The 26,827-nt window shown below is 41.3% G+C and overlaps 1 protein-coding gene across 2 annotated transcripts; it reads left to right on the forward strand.

The window, feature by feature from the left end:
• The first annotated feature begins 4,882 nt into the window (after positions 1-4,882).
• phlda2 (pleckstrin homology-like domain, family A, member 2) lies at positions 4,883-6,424 on the forward strand. 2 transcript variants are annotated; one of them, XM_045687171.1, is made up of 2 exons: positions 4,883-5,515; positions 5,759-6,067. In XM_045687171.1, exon 1 carries the CDS (start codon positions 5,062-5,064, stop codon positions 5,476-5,478), a length of 417 nt encoding a protein of 138 aa, XP_045543127.1. In that variant the 5' UTR covers positions 4,883-5,061; the 3' UTR covers positions 5,479-5,515; positions 5,759-6,067. The 2 variants fall into 2 exon arrangements, with proteins under 2 accessions (XP_045543127.1, NP_001134998.1); NM_001141526.2 differs by lacking the exon at positions 5,759-6,067 and adding an exon at positions 6,080-6,424 and having other exon boundaries at positions 4,892-5,515.
• The last annotated feature ends 20,403 nt before the right edge of the window (positions 6,425-26,827 follow it).

Below are 26,827 nucleotides of genomic sequence, written 5' to 3' on the forward strand. Positions count from 1 at the left end.
CAGACATTGAATATCTCTTTGAGCATGTTGAAGTTATTACTTACACTTTGAATGGTGTATCAATACACCCAGTCACCATAAATATACAGACGTCCTTATTAACTCAGTTGCTGGAGAGGAAGAACACCACTCAGGGATTTCACCATGATGCCAATTGTGACTTTAAAACAGTTACAGAGTTTAATGACTGTGATAGGAGAAAACTGAGGATGGATCAACAACATTGTAGTTACTCCACAATACTAACCTATTTGACAGAGCTAAAAGAGGGAAGCCTGTACGGAATAAAAATATTCCAAAATATGCATCCTGTTTGTACTATGGCAATAAATTAAAACTGCAAAACATTTGGCAAAGAAAATAACTTTATGTCCTGAATACAAAGTGTTATGTTTGGGGCAAATACGAAACAACACATCATTGAGTTCCACTCTTCATATTTTAAAGCATGGTGGTGGCTGCATCATGTTATAGGTATGCTTGTCATCAGCAAGGAATAGGGAGTTTTTTAGGATAAAAAGAAATGGAATAAGCACAGGCAAAATCCTAGAGGAAAACCTGGTTCAGTCTGATTTCCAACAGACACTGGGAGACAAATTCACTTTTCAGCAGGACAATAACCTAAAACACAAGGCCTAATCTACACTGGAGTTGCTTACCAAGATGACATCAAATGTTCCTGAATGGCCTAGTTACAGTTTTGCAATAATCAACAACCAACTTGACAGAGCTTGAAGAATTTTTTGAAGAATAATGTGCAAATATTGTACAATCCAGGTGTGCAAAGCTCTTAGATACTTACCCAGAAAGACTCACAGCTGTAATCGCTGCCGAAAGTGCTTCTACAAAGTATTGACTCAGGGGTGTGAATATATATGTAATTTAGATATTTCTGTATTTCATTTTCAATAAATGTCTAAAACCATGTTTTCACTGTCATTATTGGGTATTGTGTGTAGATGGGTGAGAAAAATATATTTAATTCATTTTGAAATCAGGCTGTAACACAACAAAATGTGGAATAAGTCAAGGTGTATGAATACTTTCTGAAGGCAATGTATAGTCAGAGGTCATAAAAGTGCATCACACATCTCTATTCAATATAAGGAATTAACAATTACATTCAAGTTTGACTATATTTGCTATAATTGCTTTACAACTATGTATTATGTCAAGTAATAGTAGTCTTTTTTCCTAACCGTGATCAAGTCACACAATTACGTTCTGAACGTCAATAAGCAATTGTTTAGTGTTGAGAATGACTCAAGATGACCTCAACAACCCTAAGCCAATTGTGTGCTTTTGAGGTTGTATGTGGGACAGTTTTCTCTGGGTTTCAGTGGGGGAATGAGGGAGAGTTGTGCTTTTAAGAAGATTGGTGTGTGTTTGTATGTGTTAGAAGGTAGAATGCAGTTTTCTATGTGTGAGAGAGGGGACTGGTGAAGTAGTGCCTCTGTTGTTTCCATGAGGAGTCTGAAAAGAGGCTGATAGAGAAACCTCTTCACTGGTCACAAGAGTTTGAAGTGGGTGCTGGGAACACATCCATCAAAGAAATGACATTTGGTTGAAGATCACCATACTCACTTGAGTAGACAAATACAAACACACACACAAAGATTTTGGACAGGGGTTCACATTTCGTTCACTGGTGTTAGCATTTGGGTGACATTGGCCTCAGGGCTAACCTGGAGAGTTATTAGCTGCTGACATCCCCACTTCATCCTCCCATCTCTGCCTCATCCATCCTTCCTCCTCTGCCCCTCCACACACACACACACACACACACACACACACACACACACACACACACACACACACACACACACACACACACACACACACACACACACACACACACACACACACACACACACACACACACACACACACACACACACTCTTTAGAAGCTTCAGACACTTGGTACATTTGCAGCAATCTAAGCCTTCATCCATCTAAAACCCAACAGACAAGTGTCATACTGGTAGGTTGCAGATACTTTCATGCAGCATTTAAAAAAATGGGAATTGCGCAGAAACATCCATGTGGCCAATGCGTGTCTTTTTTTCTGCTTTTGTCTGCGACCCACCCGGAAGACACTTGTGTTTTCTACCATATATTGGGCTGAAGCCTGCTACAAACAAAGATAAGGTCTAGGAAACACATCTTATCTTTCCTCAAATTCCCTGGGTTTCCAGAAATCCTGGTTAGAGGATTCACAGATTTCTTACTTATCCCTCCTGATTCCAGAAACCTGGGTAACTTTGGGAAAGTTACCGGAATTTTACAACCCTATTCAGAACCAACAACTCCTATCTTAGATCACAACCATATCTTAGCAAAACCATAGCACAGATACAGAGGGGCCATCAACTCTCCCCTTACAGCACACAACTGTGTCTACCAGAGATACACTTTGAGTATCTGCTGTTTCTGCTGGTACTTTAGCTGACCCTTGGTACCCATTCTGCTTGGGGAGCTGCTGACGTATGGCCTGATTAAGCGTCCTCCTCTACAGTTGAATATTGCCCTGAGGATGTTTGGGGGTGTTTCAGTGAAATGTGACATCCACTGAAATAGCAGGACTCATGTCTGACAAGCTGGTCCAATAGGTGTTTTGTTTTTTTATTTTGAGAAACAGAGAATAGAATACCTGTAGAATTCCGGTAGAATACTCATAGAATAGATACAGTTGAAGTCGGAAGTTTACATACACTTAGGTTGGAGTCATTAAAACTCATTTTTCAACCACTCCACAAATTTCTTGTTAACAAACTATAGCTATGGCAAGTCAGTTAGGACATCTACTTTATGCATGACACAAGTCATTTTTCCATCAATTGTTTACAGACAGATTATATAATATAATTCACTGTATCACAATTCCAGTGGGTCAGAAGTTTAAGTTGACTGTGCCTTTAAACAGCTTGGAAAATTCCAGAAAATGATGTCATGGCTTTAGAAGCTTCTGTTAGGCTAATTGACATCCTTTGAGTCAATTGGAGGTGTACCTGTGGATGTATTTCAAGGCCTACCTTCAAACTCAGTGCCTGTTTGATTGACATCATGGAAAATCAAAAATAAATCAGCCAAGACCTTAGAAAAAAAAAGTAGACCTCCACAAGTCTGGTTCATCCTTGGGAGCAATTTCCAAACGCCTGAAGGTACCATGTTCATCTGTACAAACAATAGTACGCAAGAAAAAACACCATGGGATCAGGCAGCCATCATACCACTCAGGAAGGAGATGCCTTCTGTCTCATAGAGAGGAACGTACTTCAGTGCAAAAAGTGCAAATCAATCCCAGAACAACAGCAAAGGACCTTGTGAAGATGCTGGAGGAAACAGGTACAAAAGTATCCATATCCACAGTAAAACGAGTTTTATATTGACATAACCTGAAAGGCCGCTCAGCAAGGAAGAAGCCACTGCTCCAAAACCGCCATAAAAAAACAGACTACGGTTTGCAACTGCACATGGTGACAAAGATTGTCCTTTTTGGAGAAATGTCCTCTGTTCTGATTAAACAAAAATAGAACTGTTTGGCCATAACGACCATCGTTATGTTTGGAGGAAAAAGGGGAGGCTTGCAAGCCGAAGAACACCATCCCAACCGTGAAGCATGGGGGTGGCAGCATCATGTTGTGGGGATGCTTTGCTGCAGGAGCGACTGGTGCACTTAACAAAATAGATGGCATCATGAGGCAGGAACATTTTGTGGATATATTGAAGCAACATCTCAAGACATCAATCAGGAAGTTAAAGCTTGGTTGCAAATGGGTCTTCCAAATGGACAATGACCCCAAGCATACTTCCAAAGTTGTGGCAAAATGGTTAAGGACAACAAAGCCAAGGTATTGGAGTGGCCATCACAAAGCCCTGACCTCCAATCCTATAGAAAATGTGTGGGCAGAGCTGAAAAAGCGTGGGCGAGCAAGGAGGCCTACAAACCTGACTCAGTTACACCAGCTCTGTCAGGAGGAATGGGCCAAAATGCACCCAATTTTTTGTGGGAAGCTTGTGGAAGGCTACCCAAAACGATGTTTGACCCAAGTTAAACAATGTAAAGGAAATGCTACCAAATACTAATTGAGTGTATGTAAACTTCTCACTCACTGGGAATGTGATGAAAGAAATAAAAGCTGAAATAAATAATTTTCTCTACTATTATTCTGACGTTTCACATTCTTAAAATAAAGTGGTGATCCTAACTGACCTAAGACAGGGAATTTTTACTAGGATTAAATGTCAGGATATGTGAAAAACTGAGTTGAAATGTATTTGGCTATGGTGTATGTAAACTTCTGACTTCAACTGTAACTGGTAGAATACTGATAGAAAATAATATAATACACTTTATTATCAGTTTGTTTAGAATGGAAATCCGTTGTCTGCCATTTTCCCATCACCCAGACACACATGTTGCAGAGTCAGCAAGGGAGGAATTAAAATGGAAACATATCAAATAAATGATTAATATATATTTAATAACAGACCTTTACCATAAATACAGATTGGCTATAATACTGCATTTCTAATGACATTTATCCCACAAAGAATGTTTATGATCAGAAGTGATTTTGCTATGGACTGAATTGCCTTGTCCTATTGGTATTCTGGTAATAAGACCGTTTTTCTCAAAGCATGAGTCAAAGTCATTACTGTGTCGGTCAATGTTTGGATTCAGCACTCAAGTAGGATGCGTGGTTACTAATTAACATGTTGGAGATGTAATTAGTTCCAAGTTAGCTAAACCCAGCGCCAGGACTTCCGACCCCACGCCCACCATGATTTACTCAGGCAACTGTTGATGCATTCCTAAACCGACTGACGTCAAGTGGGAAGGGCCCGGACTCTCTGCTATATATATATATATATATAACTAACTCCACCACTCTCTGTTCATTCATAACGCAACTCTGGATTATCAAGCCTCCGCTGAGAAGCTCCTTCTCCGAGGACTTCGGAAGAAACAACTGAGGAAACGACCACCTCTGCCAGCGTCTGCTTCTCTCAAAAGAAATATAAAACACAACCAGAATTGTATCACTGATACTAAAACCATGAAAATGTCAGCAGAGCAGATTTCCGAGGTCCTAAAAGAGGGAGAGCTGGAGAAGAGGAGTGACAACCTCCTTCAGTTCTGGAAAAGGAAGACATGTGTCCTGACCACGGATAGCCTCAACATCTACGCCGACACACAGAAGCGCACCAAGAGCAAGGAGCTCAAACTCCAGTCTATCAAGAAAGTGGACTGTGTTGAGCGCACCGGCAAATTTGTCTACTTCACCATTGTTACCACGGACAATAAGGAGATAGATTTTCGGTGCTCCGGTGACGATAACTGCTGGAATGCAGTGATCACCATGGCACTGATTGACTTCCAGAACAGAAAGGCTATTCAGGACTTTAAAACGCGACAGGACGACGAGAGCGGGTCCCCGGGACAGCACGAGAGCCGCATGGCCAGAGCTCCCTGAATGGCTTTGGGAGATTAGCTACCACACTCCGAATATGGTAAGACGCAAAGCATGGACCCTTACGCACAATAGAGCGGTTTTAAACAATGGTGAGGGGATAAATGTTTAAAAATGATTCAGCATAGCCTATTTTATATAATTATTGAAATACACCTGAGTGGAGATATATTATTAAAGTACTCTCATGAAAGAAAAAAACACATGTGATCTTTCCCTTATATACACAGGCCTATGAAAGGTTTTAACCATGTTAGACTTGCCTACTTTTACTGTTTGACAGATGCCTACAATCAGGGCCTAGCCCAGCCCTAGCCCTGGCTAAACATTTTAGTCGCCCTCCTCTTGACATCAAAGAGAACATTTTCAGTTGTTAAGTTAATTTCCTTCAATTCTACACATTTTGATGGGGCAGAGAATTTTTGGGGGAGTTCTACAGAAAATGTCCTACAAGTCTACGCATTCTGCCACGTAGTGCGAGACATTTTTGCAGTTTTACACAATTTTACACAACTTATGCCATGTTAATGATATCTGACTGAGAATGACTAAAATTCGGGCGGTAAAACATTGTTTTAATCCTATCTGCTTTCGTCTCCTTCAGAGTCAGTTATGGACCATGAAGAACAGGAACTTGGACCAAAGAAAGACGTCACCCGGTCCGTGGATGAAGGATTGTTCGGGACAGATCAGCGCATTCCCTTAGGGACCTCTGTCCTGATAAGCTTCTAAAAGAGAATTTAAAATGCTCAAAACTCAAGACTGAATCATTGAACTTTCAAGTATTTCAAAGTGCGCTTTTCTGAGGAGGGATGCCTAAAGAATGACATTGCAAAAATGTGTTAATTTATTTGTCAAGATAATGTTTTTCTTGGATACATGCTTATGTTGTTTAAATTATTTACTATTTCAGTGTGTATTTATTTGAATAAATATTCATACATTTTTGAAGAAAATGTGGTCCTATAGCCCAGTGGTTCCCAACCGGTGTTCAACAGGAACTCTCAGGCACACCGCAAACTTTTCCTGATCTTGATTTTTTTTTTTTTTTTTACACTCACTTGTAAACGTAACCTGTTGAATGCACATGGCATTTTGACTTGGGAGCACTACTACTGGTCAAGATAATATATTAAATAGATAATACATTCGCATCATTGTTTCAAGTCCAGTGTGCTCAGGCTGTTGGTACATTTGTATCATTTGAGGGGCGCACATCACAAGCAAAGTCATTTGTTTAATTTGACTTTGTCTGTGAAAAGGGGTAAACACAAATGAACTATCTTGCTATCTTTCTATGGCAGAGGCAGTGGTATAGCTACGCCCAGAACCATAAGAAATACATGACTCTGGCTAAGCCTAATCAGACTTCACAAGCATTTTTCTACACCTGCAATAACATCTGTTAAACATGTGTATGCGACAAATAACATTTGATTAACTATCAAGTAATCCTTATTCATCTATAAAAACACGTCACAGAAAATGTATGATTCTTCAGTTTGGAAAAGATGAGAGGGACATTTTAGGTATACAGCTGAATTTTATTTGATTTAACTAGGCAAGTCAGTTAAGGGCAAATTCTTATTTACAATGACGGCCTACCCCAGCCAAACCAGGATGACACTGGGCCAATTGTGTACCACCCTATGGGACTCCCAATCACGGCCGGATGTGAAACAGCCTGGATTCAAACCAGGTACTGTAATGACGCCTTTTGCACTGAGATGCAGTGTCTTAGGCCACTCGGGAGCAATTTTATAACCCATCAAGGTGTGCCAAGGTTAACAAATGTTGGGAACCACTGCAATAGCCTATGTTTTTCTCTCATATATTGGTCAATTAATGTTATAGATAAAATTTTGAGTGATGTTACATTGACAAAAATACAGATCTTTATATTAATCCCCTTCTAATTCTCTTTATTAATCAGAGCCTTTATCCGTGAAGTCCTTTGGAAGATTTCAATTTGTATTGAGGTACAAATTGAGATGAGAGCACTATAAATGAAAAGATCTAGAAATGATATCTTATGTTATGTATCCACCAATGAAATCTTCAGTTACAGCATGCTGTTAAATTATGCCAAATCATAACCGACAGCACAATGGCTTCCTGAGATACCACACTTATGAGCAGTGTATGATAGGAAAGTCCCTCTCTTCTTTTATCACAGGTTGCACCCTGTTTGTCATCTCCGGTTGTCATGCTTTATTATACATTCTTTATGACTGATAAGGGTTGTGGTTTCACTACACCTGTATCAACGGGCCCTTTGAACACATACATACCTTTACAGCCAGGGTGTGTTGTACCCGGAGCCTGAAGGAATCTGCGGGGGTGGAATCACCTAACGACATGTGTGGAAATCAAACATACCCGGGGATTAACCTCAGAACTAGAATGAGATTCTATTTTTATGATTAAACCAAAGCAAATATTGATATAGAATATTAATAATTACAGTTTTAATGGTTGAACGTGTGGACAATGTTGTACAGGTAATAAGAGAACCTCCCCAAAGATGCTCGTGTTGCTCTAGCCATACCTTACCCAACACATGCCTACACACACACACACACACACACACACACACACACACACACACACACACACACACACACACACACACACACACACACACACACACACACACACACACACACACACACACACACACACACACACACACACACACACACACAGATCATTAAGCTATGGGCACAGGACAGGGCAAACACAGGGATGTGTAACAAGGCCCACTTTACTGCCCTGTTATCTATACACAAAGTGACCTGCCCATGGTTATTATGTTGAGTTAGACACCCTGCTATGGAATGACTCACAATGACTCACAAGAAGCCATAAACAGGGGAGTTATTCAGTCTTTATCCAAACTCCCATACCCTATATGTGTAAATTGGAACACTTGTGTAAATGTTTGTGGTGTGCCTGTGTCAAAATAAAGGAAACACCAACATAAAGTGTCTTAATAGGGTGTTGGGCCACCACGAGCCAGAACAGCTTCAACGCACAATGGCATAGATTCTACAAGTGTCTGGAACTCTCTTGGAGGGATGCGACACCATTATTCTATGAGAAATTCCATAATTTGGTGTTTTGTTGATGGTGGTGGAAAACACTGTCTCAGGCATCGCTCCAGAATCTCTATAAGTGTTAAATTGGGTTGAGATCTGGTGACTGAAACGGCCATGGCATTTCGCTTACAGCGTTTTCATGCTCATCAAACCATTCAGTGACCACTCATGCCTTGTGGATAGGCGCATTGTCTTCCTATGGGGGCATAGCCATGGTAGCCAAAATAATGGTCTAAAATAATGGCCTGCCCAGTATGTTTATACATGATGATATGTTAATTGTGTAATTAGGAAACACACCTGTTTCAGGAAGCGCACCTGCTTTTTGTTCATGATCAGGACTAAATAACAGCCAATTTGAGACAGTTGAAAAAGGTATGCCTAGAGAAACATAACATCATGAGCCTAATTTACAAAGAATTATACCAGGATGAAGTGGTAACGTGTTACCCTGAAGTTCAGTGTAATACAGTGCCTTCGGAAAGTATTCAGACCTCTTGACTTTTCCCACATTTTGTTACGTTACAGCCTTATTCTAAAATATATTAAATTGTTTTTTTACCTGATTAATCTACACACAATAACAAATAATGACAAAGCAAAAACTGTTTTTTAGAAAGTTTTAATTTATTAAAAATAAAAAACTGGAATATCACATTTACATAAGTATTTAATCCATTTTAAATAAGGCTGTAACGTAACAAAATGTGGAAAAAGTCAAGGGTCTGAATACTTTCCGAATACACTGTATATAGGCCTATTCTACCCCTTCTGTTTCTACAGTTCCGGGCCCTGTACATCCACAGCACATAGGTCTATGGGGGGGGTCAGAGGTGAGTGTAAGCCGAGACCCAGGCCACGCTGCCTCCCAGAGCCTAGTATGGCTGGTAGTGGAGTCGGTCCTCCAGGGGCTTTGAAGCCAGATCACACTGCAATGACCACATCAAAGGACACAATGATCTAAGGAGTACTACCAGGAACCAGCCGCTTCCTGCCTAAATATACCACTCTCAACAAATTGGCACCACTTTAATCTCACTCACACCAGTGGCAGTCGGTGATGTTTAAGATGAGGGAGGAAGTTTTTTTTTTTTATGAGTGTGGCCTTATTTCTATTACAGTATATTGGATGACTGTCATTTATATTCCATTCACCCAGCTCAATGTAACATCGATAGGTTTAGGCTACTACGTGATACTCGTTTTCCCTGTGCCCATCATGAGGTTGCTATAACCTAGCCTATGAATTAAAGTTTACAACATCGGTGCACAGGTCGAGAGAACATTTTGAGTAATCAAGGTGACAGGCAGTGACACATTCAATACCGCCTTGCACACTTGCACACCGTCGGCATCTAGCTGATTTAGGGTGTAATCATTAGTCCAACAGTTGCAAACCAATTTTTTTACAGGACAAATTCAGGTATGTTTATCCCCGTTTTGTTCTGTTTGCTTCTGTTTAAGAAATGTTTTTCAACAGAATCGGTGGCACCCCTGGTCACGCGCAAACACAGTTCACTTTCATAGTCGACTTTCCTGTCAGCCCTAGACTATGCGCCATCATCTATATGAACGCAGCTGCTGCCATATAAGCCGCTAGATGCAGTTTATCATATCACACTAGACTTTATTACGGGCAACAATTTTAGTACTCATCACTGCATTCTCTACCAGAAAGTTGGTTGGCCTTCTTTGACGTCATGTAGGTTGATACATTGCTGTTTTCATTTATAAAGCCTTTTTACAAACAATCCCACTGTACCTAACATTTTTACTAAACTTTACAGATACAGTACTAGTTACCACACCTGGTCTCAGGGATAGTTAACTGTGGCAATTCCTTCGGTCTCTATTGAGTTAGATAAATCATATTTGTGGAAAAATCTTCAAAATGTTCTTAAATTTGATGTTTTGGTGCCTCTAGGGGAATTCAGAAAGCTGATTGAAAACCTTATTACTGATGAATGTGTTTGTATTTTATGACCGTGTTTTTCTGCATTTTGTACTTATATTGATGTGTGTATTTTCTGTAATTTCTGTAATTCAGGGCTCATCTGTTAAAGTGACCTTGATCTCAGTAAGATCCCCGATAAAATAAAGCTTAAATAAAAAATATCAGCCACATACAAACAGCATGAACATTTTGCTCGTTTTATAATTCCTTCTCGCATCTTTGCACTCTCCTCCTCTCACAATTTTCCCTTCGCTTGTGGACTTCAGTGCACAACACATCAGATGTCTGTGACCAGGCAAAAAAATACTTTCCAAGCCAAACCTTCTTATCATAACCAGTTGTGGACTAGAGTCACATGACTTGGACTCAAGTCTGACTCAAGACACAAATTTGATGATTTGAGACTTGATAGAAAATAATATAAATTGAGACTTGACTTGGAGCCTCGATTCTTGGAACTCAACTTTGACTTGAAATAATCTGGCCAGGTTTGGTAATGTTTTGTCATTCATTTTGTGGCACTGAGTCTACGTGCATTATTCTACACGCAACCAGAGACCATAGCTGCAGCATCGCCCTTGTAAAAAAACATGCAACAGTGAAACGCTGATTGGACCAGCAAACTGTCAATCAATACATGTCGAGTGAGCTAGAGAACAGATTGCTGATTTGCTGTACAGCTATAGGATCAGGTGCAGCACAAACATAAAATTGTAAATTGCCATAATAAATATGCAGGTGATCAAGAATATTAACTGTTTACTTGCAAGCTAACCAGCAATGGGGCAACAATTACTAACTTAGGCCTACTGTTCTTCTGGTTTGTAACAATTGCTTGAAATTGATCATTTACTTATCAAGCTAGGATTTGGAATTTGTCGTTATAATGAATTATTACTGTGGCGAAGACGCACCACAGTCACTGTTCTTTACTTGCGCTCTCCAGTGGAGGGTGCTTTTATTCTCTTGTTGAAATGTTTGCTGTTGTTTTCACACATTTAAATGCCTAGGTCCTATACTACAATATTTGCTAGTGTTTCATCATTCCTTCCCCGTACCGTTTATTGCAACACGTAGACCTTTCTGTTTCACGTTTGATAGCCCCAAGATACATTTTAATTTAGCCAACCATTTATTATCCTGCTCTGAGTGGGCGCGATGAGACTCATGAGGTATAAGTTCTGTTTATTTAATTCAATGTATGGTTTCCTTTGTTCATAATTCCCGGGTAATGTCTGTGTCTCCTATGTCTCTATCATTTTTGTGTGTGTAATAGGAGCCGCGCGACCCAGTCCGCATAGAAATGGGCTACATGGCCTGCGCTCCACGCTTTGGAGTCAGAACACTGAATAAGAGAAAAGGATTGTTCTATGTATGAATAGTGTTGAAATATCATTAATAGTCATGATGTCTGATTAAGACGAATGAACCAATGTAACAATGGATGTGGAAATTACCATTTGCATTGCAGGACCAGTTTATTAGTTGTAATTGCCAATTGGGTAATTCTATGGTCCTGGGGGCCAAGTGTTTATATTATGTAGTAGGCCTAGCTGTTTGAGCTCCTGTTAGATTCAATTTGGTTTCTCAAGAGGAGGGTGTAATGTCTTGCCCTTTATCAGTACAGGCTAAGCCTGATACAGAGGTTATTTCTTTGGGGCAATTGCCCATGTGGATTTTCTAAGTCAATTTTTTTATTTTGTATGAAATGGTGCTTTCACCATTCGATCATCAATATTAAATAAATATCCACTCTGAGCACATCAACCTGCCTGGCCTTCTGCTGGTTTCATGCCCTTACAGCTGCTACAAGGTCCCTATTTTATAATTATATAGGCTCATCAAAATGTGTTGTAGACAAAATAATGAAAATGGACATCTGGTAGCCTCAATAAATAGACAAAGATTTGTAGTTGCATGTATAGATTCGTTTTTTACTTGACTTGAAAACTTGTGACTTGACTCGACTTGATGTGCTCTTAGAATGCATGACTTAGACTTGACTCGAGTCTTGACCTGTTCTACTTGGGACTTGACTTGAGACTCGGACCTTGTGACTTGGTACCACCTCTGATCATAACCACTAACCGCTACACCCACCTACATTGTTGTCACAATATTAGCTAACAGTGTTAGTAACGTCATAGTCAACACAGCTACTAGAACTAACACGTTAGTAAACCTGCTACAATCATGCAGTACAGTGTACAGTCCTCAAGCAGTTTAGCAGTTACACCGGCAGGCCACGGTGGCAATAAATTAATAAAACCAAAAGCTTACCGTGACTTGGAAGAGTTCCAGTGTTGGATAGTCATAGCCAGCTAGCTTCCATAGCACCCCTCTCTGTTTGAGTAGGCTAAACTAACTAGCTGCATTCGCTAGCTAAGTGAAAGTAATAAAAAAAAACTAAATATAGCTCTCTCTCTCTGTCTATCTCTCGCTTCTCCTTAATTTTTAAATAAATTAATTTGTAAAAAAATGCAACTATTGTCTTTCTCTCTCTGAGTCAACTACTCACTTCATTTTATGCGCTTCGATGCTAGCTATCTGTAGCTTATGCTTTCAGTACTAGATTAATTCTCTGATCCTTTGATTGTGTGGACAACATGTCAGTTCATGCTGCAAGAGCTCTGATAGGTTGGCGGGTGTCCTCCAGAAGTTGTTATAATTACTGTGTAAGTCTATAAAAGGGGGTAAGAACCATACGCCTCCTAGGTTTTGTATTTTTTTTTAAACCTTTATTTAACTAGGCAAGTCAGTTAAGAACCAATTCTTATTTACAATGACGCCCTACCGGGGAACACTGGTTTAACAGCCTTGTTCAAGAGCAGAACGACAGATTTTTACCTTGTCAGCTCTGGGATTCGATCAACCTTTTGAGCAACCTTTCGGTTACCAGCCCAATGCTCTAACCACTAGGCTACCTGCTGCCCCGCTAGGGTACCTGCCATATTGAAGTCGATGTACCCAGAGGAGGACTGAAACTAGCTGTCCTCCGGCTATACCATGGTGCTACCCAAAAGAGTGCTGTTGAGGCTAATGTAGACCTTCATTGCAAAACAGTGTGTTTTAATCAATTATTTGATGACGTAAATATATTTAGTCTAGTTTTATTGGATTTGGCTTCAAGCCAATCAAATCACTTCCTAATCAAAATGTCATTTTCAGAAAAATGTGTCTGTTTCTGGTCTGCTTGTGTTGATGTCCTGCAGTTACTAGCTTGCTAAATTGGCCCTTTCCTAAGCTATGGATGGAGATGGGGATTTGGACTTAGTTCTCGTTACACGCCAATGATTGTGACAGCAATTCTGATCTAACCATAAATGAATATGTTGTGCCACTGGCCTGAGAGGATTGAGGTTCAATATGTAGCCAAATATGCTCAAGTTAAGTAGCTGGCTAGCTAACTTCGCTGGTTCATTGATGCCCATGGGAGGAAGTTAGGCTAGCAAGTGTTTTAGCTAGGTAGCCTATGACAACAAAAACTAAAAGTGTATGACAGAGCCATAGACCGTTTTGCCAAACATGAAAGAGAGGAGGATGGTATTTGGCGTTCAACAACAAGTAGGGTGAGTCCCAACATTTTTTTTTTACTTGAGCACGCACACACACAGAAATCAGTACCATGGGACAGCCACATGATATTTAGCAACATTAATTGGACTAAATCGTTTTAGGTATCTTTACGTTTGTTTACAGTGTATTTAACTAAGTGTATATAGCCTTGTTAATATGATGATGTTTAAATGTTTAAGTGTAAATGGTGCTGGAATAGCGAAGGCAGTGCTCCAGTTGTCTTTGCGCTGACTTTCAGTAACTCTGTGGTTCTAAATCACTAGTTGCTTAGTAAACTGTCAAAAATAACTTGCTTGACCATGCTGCAGATGATATAACTGTTTGTTACATGCAATACTTGCTTTGTGGACTTCACCGGACAGATGTTGCTTTCCGGTTTTGTGATGAAAGAAATGTATGTGTAGTTTAATTTATTCCGCCACTGTGTGACTGTTGTCTTTTTGTTGTCACAGCCTTATTGTATATCAGGGTGTCGTAAGAACAAATGGGTTAAAGCACAAACAATGCACCACTACTGCTGAGGATGATGGTCCTCCCCTTCCTCCTCTGAGGAGCCTCCACTGACTCACACACACTCACAGACACACACCTCTGCCCTGCAGGCACACTGCCATGGGGGGATACTGGGGTTATGATCACCGTGTGCATCATGGACCAACTACCAACCCTGCCTGTCCTTGACTGACCGAAATAGGGGGACGAGAGAATGGCTGCTTTAAATTTGGGTGGGGTAGTGGATGGGGTGATTTCCTCATATACTGTATCTTTGTGTTAGCCCGTTGTAAAGTGTTTTGAGACCTTGTGAAAAGTGCTACATGACCAAAAGTATGTGGACACCTGCTGGTCAAGCATCTTATTCCAAAATCATGGGCATTGATATGGAGTTTGTCTCCCCTTTGCTGCTATAACAGTGAGTAGTTGACTCGGAGAGAAGTGAATAGTTGACTCAGAGAGGGAGAGAGACTCAGAGAGAGAAAGGCAAGAGTTGCATTTTTTTTACAAATTCATTTATTTAAAATTAAGGAGAAGCAAGAGAGAGAGAGAGAGAACGAGACAGAGAGAGAGAGCTATATTTAGTTTTTAAAAATTCACTTTTCTGGGAAGGCTTTCCACTAGATGTTGGAATATTGCTGCGGGGACTTGCTTCCATTCAGCCACAAGAGCATTAGTGAGGTTGGAAACTGATGTTGGGCGATTAGGCCTGGCTCACAGTCGGCATTCCAATTCATCCCAAAGGTGTTCGATGAGGTGGAGGTCAGGGCTCTGCAGGCCAGTTAAGTTATTCCCCACCGATCTTGACAAACCATTTCTGTATGGACCTCGCTTTGTGCACGGAGGCATTGTCATGCTGAAACAGAAAAGGGCCTTCCCCAAACTGTTGCCACAAAGTTGGAAGCACAGAATTGTTTAGAATGTCGTTAAATCTGGTAGTAATAGTAGTAATGTGCTATTTTGTATTTTTTTGCCGCATTGTTTGTAACTTATTTTGAACATAATGTTGCTGCTACAGTCTCTTATGACCGAAAAGAGCATCTGGACATCTGAACAGCGATTTCTCACCTCGAACTGCACAAAGATTTTTTCTTTAATGAATCCGACACAAAGGATATACTGCTTTCTTGAGACCAGGCCCAAATCCCCGTCATCCGCGTGAAGAAAAGACAGAGAAAAAGGGGGCGGAGGTCGGGCTGCCATATGAGAAATTGTAGGCGAGTGAGTAAAATTCCACTGCCATCTATTGGCCAACGTGCAATCATTTGAAAAAAAACAGGATGATCTACGATTAAGACTATCCTACCCACCAACCGACTATCCAATTAAAACAGCACTCAACAAGCTGTATAAGGCCATAAGCAAACAAGAAAATGCTCATCTAGAAGTGGCGCTCCTAGTGGCCGGGGACTTTAATGCAGGCAAACTTAAATCCGTTTCACCAAACTTCTACCAACATGACCACCTTTACTCCACACACAGAGACGCATACAAAGCTCTTCCTCGCCCTCCATTTGGCAAATCTGACCATAATTCTATCCTCCTGATTCCAGCTTACAAGCAAAAACTAAAGCAGGAAGTACCAGTGACTCACTCAATACGGAAGTGGTCAGATGACACAGATGCTACGCTACAGGACTGTTTTGCTAGCACAGACTGGAATATGTTCCGGGATTCATCCAATGGCATTGAGGAGTATACCACCTCAGTCACCGGCTTCATCAATAAGTGCATCGACAACGTCATCCCCACAGTGACCGTACCTACATATCCCAACCAGAAGCAATGGATTACAGGCAACATCCGCACCAAGCTAAAGGCTAGAGCTGCCGCATTCAAGGAGCGGGACACTAATCCGGATGCTTATAAGAAGTCCCGCAACAGGACTAAGATTGAATCCTACTACACCGGCTCTGACACTCCTCGGATGTGGCAGGGCTTGCAAACTATTACGGATTACAAAGGGAAATCCAGCCACAAGCTTCCCAGTGACGTGAGCCGACCAGACAAACTAAATGCTTTTTATGCTCACTTCGAGGCAAGCAACACTGAAGCATGCATCAGCCGATGTAAACAAGACCTTTAAACATGTCAACATTCACAAAGCCGCGGGGCCAGACTGATTACCAGGACGTTTACTCAAAGCATTTTCAATCTTTCCATGACAGAGTTTGTAATACCTACATGTTTCAAGCAGACCACCATAGTGCCTGTGCCCAAGAAAGCAAAGGTAACCTGCCTAAATTATTACCGACCCATAGCATTCATGTTGGTAGCCATGAAGTGCTATAAAAGGCTGGACATGGCTCACATCAACACCATTATCCTGGAAAACCAAGACCCACTCCAATTTGCATAGCGCTCCAACAGATCCACAGATGACGCAGTCTCAACTGCACTCCACAATGCCCTTTCCCTCCTGGACAAAAAGAACACCTATGTGAGAATGCTGTTCATTGACAACAGCTCAGCGTTCAACACCACAGTGGCCACAAAGCTCATCACTAAGCTAAGGACCCTGGGACTAAACACCTCCCTCTGCAACTGGATCCTGGACTTCCTGATGTCCCGCCCACAGGTGGTAAGGGTAGGAAACAACACATCTGCCACGCTGATCCTCAATGCTGGGGCCCCTCAGGGGTGCATGCTTAGTCCCCTCCTGTACTCCCTGTTCCACCACGGCTGCGTAGCCAAACACGACTCCAACACCATCATTAAGTTTGCTGATGACATAAAAGTGGTAGGCCTGATCACCGACAATGATGAGACAGCCTGTAGGGAGGAGGTCAGAGACCTGACAGTGTGGTGATAGGACAACAACCTCTGCCTCAATGTGAGCAAGACAAAAGAGCTGAACATGGACTACAAGAAAACATTAACATCAACGGGGCTGTAGTGGAATTGGTCGAGAGCTTGAAGTTCCTTGGTGTCCACATCACCAACAAACTATCATGGTCCAAACACACCAAGACAGTCGTGAAGAGGGCATGACAACACCTTTTCCCTCTCAGTAGACTGAAAAGATTTGGCTTGGGTCCCCAGATCCTCAAAAAGTTATACAGCTGCACCATTGGGAGAATCCTGACCGGTTGCATCACCGCCTGGTAGGGCAACTGCTCAGCATCCGACCGTAAGGCGCTGCAGAGGGTAGTGCGTACGGCCCAGTACATCACTGGGGACAAACTTCCTGCCATCCAGGACCTATAAACTAGGCGGTGTCAGAGGAAAGCCCAAAAAATTGTCAAAGACTCCAGTCACCCAAGTCATAGACTGTTCTCTCTGCTACTGCACGGTAAGTGGTACCAGAGCGCCAAGTCTAGGACCCAAAGGCTCCTTATCAGCTTCAACCCCAAGCCATAAGACTGCTGAACAATTAATCAAATGGCCACCCGGACTATTTGCATTAACACCCATGCTACTCGCTGTTTATTATCTATGCATTGTCACTTTACCCCTACCTACATGTACAAATTACCTCGACTAACCTGTACCCCCACACATTGACTCGGTACCTGTACCCCCTGTATATAGCCTAGTTATTGTTATTTTATTGTGTTACATATTTTTTAAACATTTTTTAAAACTTTATTTAGTAAATATTTTCTCAACTCTATTACTTGAACTGCATTGTTGGTTAAGGGCTTGTAACTAAGCATTTCACGGTAAGGTCTACAACACCTGTTGTATTCGGCGAATGTGACAAATACAATTTGATTTGATTTGATTTGTATGTTGTAGCGTTAAGATTTCCCTTCACTGGAACTAAGGGGCCGAGCCCGAACCATTAAAAACAGCACCAGAGCATTATACCTCCTCCACCAAACTTTACAGTTGTCACTATGCATTCGGGCAGGTAGTGTTCTCCTGGCATCCTCCAAACCCTGATTCGTCTGTCAGACTGCCAGATGGTGAAACTTGATTCGTCACTCAAGAGAATTCATTTCCACTGCTCCAGAGTCCAATGGCGGTGAGCTTTACACCACTCCAGCCGACACTCTGCATTTTGCATGGTGATCTTAAGCTTGTGTGCGACTGCTCGGCCATGGATACCCATTTCATGAAGTTCCTGATGAACAGTTCTTGTGCTGACATTGCTTCCAGAGGCAGTTTTGAACTCGGTAGTGAGTGTTGCAACCGAGGACAGACGATTTTTACATGCTACGCGTTTCAGCCCTCGGCGATCCCGTTATGGGAGCTTGTGTGGCCTACCACTTTGCGGCTGAGCCGTTGTTGCTCCTAGACATTTCACTTCACAATAACAGCACTTAAAATTGACTGGGGAATATCTAGCAGGGCAGAAATCTGACGAACTGACTTGTTGGAAAGGTGGCATCCTACGGCGGCCACATTGAAAGTCACTGAGCGCTTCAGTAAGGCCATTCTACTGCCAATGTTTGTCTATGGAGATTGCATGGCGGTGTGCTCGATTTTATACACCTGTCAGCAACAGGCTTGGCAGAAACAGCCGAATCCACTAATTTGAAGGGGTGTCCACATAATTTTGTATATATAGTGTATGTATTCAATCCATGTATCATGATGGTCATCGTAGATGTGGTTCTCTTATCGCTCTCCGGAGCATCTGGGCTGTTGTACTTCTCCTCCTTCCATGGATGGACACTTACAATGAGATATAACAGAAGACCAGACAGACCAAATAGACTATGTCCTCTCTTTACTGTACTGCATCTGTTTAAACATCCTCTGACGTGTACTCTTGGCGCAGGCTCAGCCCATACTTTATCCCTAGTGTCGTCAATAGACAACAGGCTGTCATTATGTGGACTGCTGAACATGGCAGGCTGTGGAATAGTGATTGTATTGTTGGGGAGTGTTTTCACTTGGGCACAATGCAACCAAGAGAGAAGATAGATAGGGGAGAGCTGTGACCATTTGGTATAGTTGGAGTCAATATCAAGCAAGTACACTGATGATCTCACAATACTCTCTTTTCTGAGATCCAGGCCATTGCTTAGTCATACTATTCCTAGAGGAACTATGTATTTGGATCCAACAGTGAACCTCAATGTAACTACAGTATATGCAGTGCTACAGTAAGCAACCTCACTGAGTCTCGTGTTTTCTGTGGGCGTGGTGATTAGGGTTGCAAAACTTTCAATAAATTCCCTGGTTTTCCCGAAATCCCAGTTGGAGGATTCCTTGAATCAGGAGGAAATAAGCAGGAAGTCTGGAATCCTCCAACCCGGATTTCTGGAAAAACAAGGAATTTATTGAAAGTTCCAGGAATTTTGCAGCCCTAGTGGTGATTGGCGAGGGTTGGGCAGTGTGTGCATTTATGTGTGTGTGGTAAGAGGATGGGCGGGCGTCGGAAATATCTCTCTATTAGTATTCAGAGACATAAGCCTCTCCCACACTACTCCTCTCATGTCCTTACAGCAGTAGCGGTGCATGGGTAAAATCACCCACCCCCCCAAAAAAGCCATATTACAACTTATGTGATGTGATAATTGCGTTGTTTGCTCTATAACCTGTTAATCCATATGCCTTGCGACCGTGATATATAGGCCTAAGGCTGAGACAATAAGAAGACACAGTGGCAGAATAAATGTGTGAGTGCAAGTAGAAAAGATGTACACTCACCCTACTTATAGAGAAACACCAATGACATCCTCCTCTCTTTCATGTTGACGAAACTCTGTCATACAGTACATGCTTTTATTTTTTGGTGTCTTAGACTACCTGGCTAAAATGCTTGCTCACTAGCCTAACTTCCACTCATGGGCAACGTTAGCTAGTTAACATTAGCCTTCTACATCTAGCTACATATCCTCTCAGTCCAGGGGCACAACAATGTAGGAGTTAATGGTTGGATCAGAGTCACTGTTATAGTCGTTGACCAGTACGGAGAATTAAGTAAAACCAAAATCCCTATCTCCATCCATGGCTAAATTAGGAAATGTTAGCTAGCTGGCTAGATATAGCCACCGGAGGACAACAACACAATGAGATGCAACAATTCAATTCAATTTTTCTGTCAATGACGTATGCTCTCAATGGGATTTGATAGGAGTGACGCTAAATCCAAGCTGGCTTCCCTTGACACTTTGTTTTTGGTGCTCCAGGACCATTCACAGTTGAGCTCGCTCAGTTTACCGCAACACTGATTGGCAATTTTTTATACTTTTTTTGTCAAGGGAGGCCAGATGGCCGCTGGCTTCTTTTGCATTCAATGCTACGGGCAGCAACAATGTCATATGTTTATTTTAATTTTATTTACTTTACTATTTCTATTTTTGACAACTTTTACTTTTACTTCACTACATTCCTAAAGAAAATAATGTACTTTTTTCTCCATACATTTTCCCTGACACCCAAAAGTACTCGTTACATTTTGAATGCTTAGCAGGACAGAAAATTGTCAAATTCACACACTTATCAAGAGAACATCCCTGGTCATCACTACTGCTTCTGATCTGGCGGAGTCACTAAACACACATGCTTTGTTTGGAAATTATGTCTGAGTGTTGGAGTGGGCACCTGGCTATCTGTAAATTTAATAAACAATAAAATAGTGCTGTCTGGTTTTCTTAATATAAGGAATTTGAAATGATTCATACTTTTACTTTGACTTTTTATACTTAAGTATATTTTAGCAATAACATTTACTTTTGATACTTAAGTATATTTCAATCCAAATACTTTTAGACTTTTACTCAAGTAGTATTTTACTGGGTGACTTTCACTTTTACTTGAGTCATTTTCTATTAAGGTATCTACTTTTACTCGAACATGACAATTGGGTACTATTTCCACCACTGCTTTCACTTCCGACTACGTCTTGTATTCAAAAAAACACTCTTGGAACTCACCATCACCTGGAATTCAACTCAAAAGCCACTTTTTGACAATATTATTCTGTTGTAATATAAGTAAGATGTCTAACTCTGAAGTAAGATAAAAGTAGTCCCCAGATTATGTCCACACAATGGCAAAGTGAGTCATAGAGCCACCATGACTGTGGTATGGAGAGGCCTTTTGCCGCCAGTCCCTGAAGTAGAGAGAGATCCATCCATCTCTCACCAAAGCCTGCTCTTTCCCCACACCCACATTTCCCATCAGAGCTCAGACATTCCATTACAGTAGCATGATAGCAGCCACACGACTCACGACATTCCCCAACACACACCCCTCTACACAGACAGACTCTTGGATCAAACTGTCCCACCACACACGTCACAGACAACCTACTCGACCCTTCACCTTCACATACATTTCCCATCATCACAACAGACGCCAGCACTTCTAAAGCACTGTGGGCCTTCACGTAAATACTACTGTACCTCTGTAAACACATGGGGGCTGGGAGGTTGAGCAACTATACGTCTGTGTGATTACTAATATTCCCACATCTCACGTCACAGGCGTTTAGTCCCACCTCTCAGGTTGTGTGTGTGTGTTGTGTGTGACAGTGTGTCTCTGTTTGTGTATGTGCGTGTGTGCATGTGGTGTGTGTGTGTACTTCTTTTCCTACATTATCAGGACCCCAATGTTTTGGAAAACAAAAGGGTTAGGTTTAGGGGTTTGGGTTAGGTTTAGGGTTTTTGGGGTTAAGGTTAGGGTTAGGTTAAGCAGTGGGGGCAGGGTTTAGGGAAAATATGATTTTTAATGGTCAATCATTTTTATACTCCAAAAAGTCCTGAAATTTCATGTATACAACGCTGTATGTGTGTGAGAATTTGGTTAATTATGTAGGACTCTCCCCATGTGGTTAGGTGAGTGCATACCTGAGCTCATACCTGAGCGCATACCTGTGTGGTTAGCAAATGGAGCTGGGAAACATGCTACCTCAGGGCTGAGAGAGATAGAGAAAAAAGTCCTGAGAGATAGAGAAAAAAGTCCTGATAGAGAGAGAGAGAGAGAGAGAGAGAGAGAGAGAGAGAGAGAGAGAGAGAGAGAGAGAGAGAGAGAGAGAGAGAGAGTTATGCTGTACAAAATGGGCTTTGGTATGGGCCAGCCTACTGTGTTGTATCCATGTTACACTTTATTTCCTTCATACAGTATGTATCATTTAAAAATCAAATTAAAGGTCAGTGTTGTCCCAGATCCCATCATCGTGGGGTTAATCTAGAATTTCCCCGCCCTTAACAAAAGCCTTATTCTCATAATTGCCTGTCTCTATGACAACACTGTTTGTTGCTGTCTGAATGTCCATTACTGTCTGCTGACTCATGTTGAAGGAACTCTCCGTATTCCTGTCTTCAGCTTGTATGTAAACCACGCTGCGGGAAGGAGTTGCCCATAACCACTGATCTAGGATCAGCTAACCCTCCCCTAATCATAACCTTAACTATAGGGTGTGGGGGAAGCAAAACTGAACAAAGATCAGTGGGGAAACTTCTGTGAGCCGCTGGCCCATTCAGACATGGAGGAAGTATACTTACTACAAACTGAATGAAGAGATCTCACTGCTAATAGTAACTGCCATAAATAAGGTCAATCGCCGTACTTTTCCCAGCGATGGCAGCCATTCTGCCTCAGATTTCTCCAACAGGAAGCATTAACTCAGGTAGAGGATTCTCAAACTACCATGGGACAAACCCGAGCTGCCTCCTTGTTTATGGGGTGTTATGTTGTTTAGTCCGAGAAAGATTACTCCACACAAACATTTCATAACAGCAGCTGGAGGAAGTTTGTGTCTTTGTACAAAACGTTTCCTCACATAGAAAACGTAACTCTGATAAATGGACACGGCACTGGTTGTAAATTAATACATTTACATTTACGTCATTTAGCAGACGCTCTTATCCAGAGCGACTTACAGTAGTGAATGCATACATTTCATACAATTTCATACATTTCATACATTTTTTATCTGTGCTGGCCCCCCGTGGGAATCGAACCCACAACCCTGGTGTTGCAAACACCATGCTCTACCAACTGAGCTACAGGGAAGGCTGTAATACAAATGAGACTTTAGGACAACAAGCAAATTCAGCATTTGCTGGTGAACCCAAGGGTCGCTACTTCAAATCCATGAGCAGACAAGGTGAAAAATCAGTCGATGTGCCCTTGAGCAATGCAGTTAACCCTAATTGCTCCGGGGTCACCATTGATAATGGCTGACCCAGGCCATGATCCCACTCTCTGAGTGTGTCTCAGGGGCCGTGTCTAGATTTGACAGTTGATGCAGTTTGGAGTTCTGATCATGGAATTCCGAACACATGTCCACATTGTGTCCGGATTCCCTTTTCCCACGCTATATTCAAATGCCAGAATGCATTCTGGAAACGGTGGAATTGGTAAAATATGATAATAACACAACAACAACTTGATGGCAGGAGCTAACACTGTAGATAACTAGCCAGCAAGCTAACCAGCAAAGTTAAAGAGATTGCATACGGGTTAGTGTAACTCTAGCCAAACAACAACACAATTATTGTAAATATTAGCGAGCTAGCTAGCATTTATAAGGCAAGCAAGGACATTATTTATTGTGGGCGGAGTGCTGATGACATCGCCCACTGTATGCACTTTCGGTTGACTCCAGACTGAGGAAAAATCCGAACACAATACATCCCTGACCAACTCCTGAGGTGGTCAGCCAGATCTGAACACAATCAGACCACAATGCGACTTTGTGCATCTAGACCTGTCTTTTCAATGTGATCTTGGTAATCTGATAGCAGAAGTCGCATGCACAGTGCCTTCAGAAAGTATTCATACCCCTTGACATATTCCACATTTTGTTTTCTTACAGCCTGAATTCAAAATGGATTCACTAGACTACACACAACATCCCATAATGACAAAGTGAAAACATGTTTTTAGAAATGTTGGCAATTTTTTCGAAAATGAAATACAGAAATATGCAATTTAGATAAGTATTCACACCCCCGAGTCAATGTTATAATCACCTTTGGCAGTGATTACAGCTTTGAGTCTTTCTGGGTAAGTCTGTGAGAGCTTTGCATACCTGGATTGTAAAATATTTGCTCATTATTCTTTAAAAAGTTCTTCAAACTCTTTCAAATTGGTTGTTGATCATTGCTAGACAACCACGTTCAAGTCTTATCATAGATTTTCAAGCACATTTAAGTCAAAACCGTAACTCGGCCACTCAGGAACATTCACCGCCTTCTTGGTAAGCTACTCCAGTGTGAGATTTGGCCTTGTGTTTTAGGTTATTGTCCTGCTGAAAGTTGAGTTAATCTCCCAGTGTCTAGTGGAAAGCAGACTGAACTGGGATTTCCTCTAGGATTTTGCCTGTGCTTAGCTCCATTCTGTTTGTTTTTTGTCATGAAAAACTCCCCAGTCCTTAACAATTACAAGCATACCCATAACATGATGCAGCCACCACTATGCCTGAAAATATAATATGGAGAGTGGTACTCTGTAATTGTTGTATTGGATTTGCCCCAAACATAAAACTTTGCAATCAGGACAAAAAGTGAATTGCTTCAAGATTTTCTTTACAATATTACTTTAGTGCCTTGTTGCAAACAGGATGCATGTTTTGGAATATTATTTATTATGTACAGGCCTCCTTCTGTTGTTGATCCATCCTCAGTTTTTTCCTATCACAGCCACTGACGTTTTTATGGTGACGCCTGTATCTTTGTAGTGACTGGGTGTATTGATACATCATCCAAAGTGTAATTAATAACTAATTGGTAAAATATGATAATAACACAACAACAACTTGATGGCAGGAGCTAACACTGTAGATAACTTCACCAATGCTCAAAGGAATATTCAATGTCTGCCAATAGGTGCCCTTAGGTCTGCCAATAGGTGCCCAATAGGTGCCCTTCTTTGCAAGGCATTGTAAAACCTCCCTGGTCTTTGTGGTTGAATCTGTGTTTGAAATTCACAACATGTGGTCTGTCACATGTTGTGAACCAGTATTGGTCGGTCACATGAATGAAACAAAATGGTAATGATTAATTAATGAATTATGCAAATCATGCAAATATAACTTGTCTGTGTATAGCCGTATATACGACAACTGCTGGGACTGCCCAAGCAAAGCTCCTGATTGAGCTCCTGATTGAGCTCTGTACTATGGTGCATTGAGTTGGTTGGAAACTCTCCAGGGCACTGACATTAAACAATGTCCCTGTGTAAGACAATTTGGCGTCACGAATAGGATGATTGATTCTGCCTGAGGAGCTTTCCATTGGGGGTCTGTGAGGAAAACCGTGCATTTTATGAAGCGTAAGGGAAATTCCAATCTGACCAAAAGACGACGAGACCCGCCCGGAACAGACCCTTACTGTGAAGTGCCCAGGAGGAGACACATGACTGGCAAACAATTGAGGTACCGCAACTGATTTCAGTAAGTCAATTTAAATGAATCCGATTTTTTTTAAACAAAATTATAAAAAAGAAAATCAAGGTGAATACCGCATTAAAAGATACACATTGTCTTATAGAGAGAAGACTGTTCACTAGTTTTATGAGAAAACGAGAGCGAGGGCATAATGGTACCATGGAAGCCCCGCTGACAGCTGTCTGTAGGCATTTAGAAGAAATGTCTATGTGGTCTGCAGCCACAAAAAAATAACACAAGGTATTTTTGAATATGGGGTGTTATTTATATGTATAGCATGTAGCAGCAAGAGAACCATTCACGATGCACATGGTGCATAGCAAGTAACGACAAGGGAGAATTGTTGACGATGCACATGGGATAATGAGGAGATTACCGAGTGTGTTTGGGAATAATACTAAGTGAATGTGGATGTGAAAGTTGTGTGATTGTGAGATATGGGATGACAGCTGTCAGGGGACTAGCTCCAGTGTGAAAGAGGTGAATGAATGCCCCAACCAGTTCTGTGAGCTGAGTTTTTCAATCTGTAATGTTATCTAGGGGTCTGTCCAACACCGCCTTAGGATCTACAGGTAGAGGATAACATGTCTCAGAAATCTCATACGTAACGTGTCTCAGAGGATAACGTGTCTGGTTAGTAACGAGGATAACATGTCTCATTAGTAACGAGGATAACATGCCTCTGAGGTTAACATGACTTTAGATTACTAATATGTCTCATCAGTGGAGTTTGATGTATAACGTTATTATGAATGGAGATATGAAAGAAGAGAGAACTATTTTCGAATATGCTGTTAAATAGAGCTAGTTTAAATATCTAAACCCCTGTATGAATAGAACACTAGTCTAAAGGAGGAATATGTGATGTGACACAAATGTATAATGGGTTACCTTCGTTAAAGTAACATAATATTGAGTATAATGGGTTATTATGATGATCTG

The sequence above is a fragment of the Salmo salar genome, chromosome ssa10, assembly GCF_905237065.1.
Source record: "Salmo salar chromosome ssa10, Ssal_v3.1, whole genome shotgun sequence".
In the NCBI taxonomy this organism is placed as follows: Eukaryota; Metazoa; Chordata; class Actinopteri; order Salmoniformes; family Salmonidae; genus Salmo; species Salmo salar.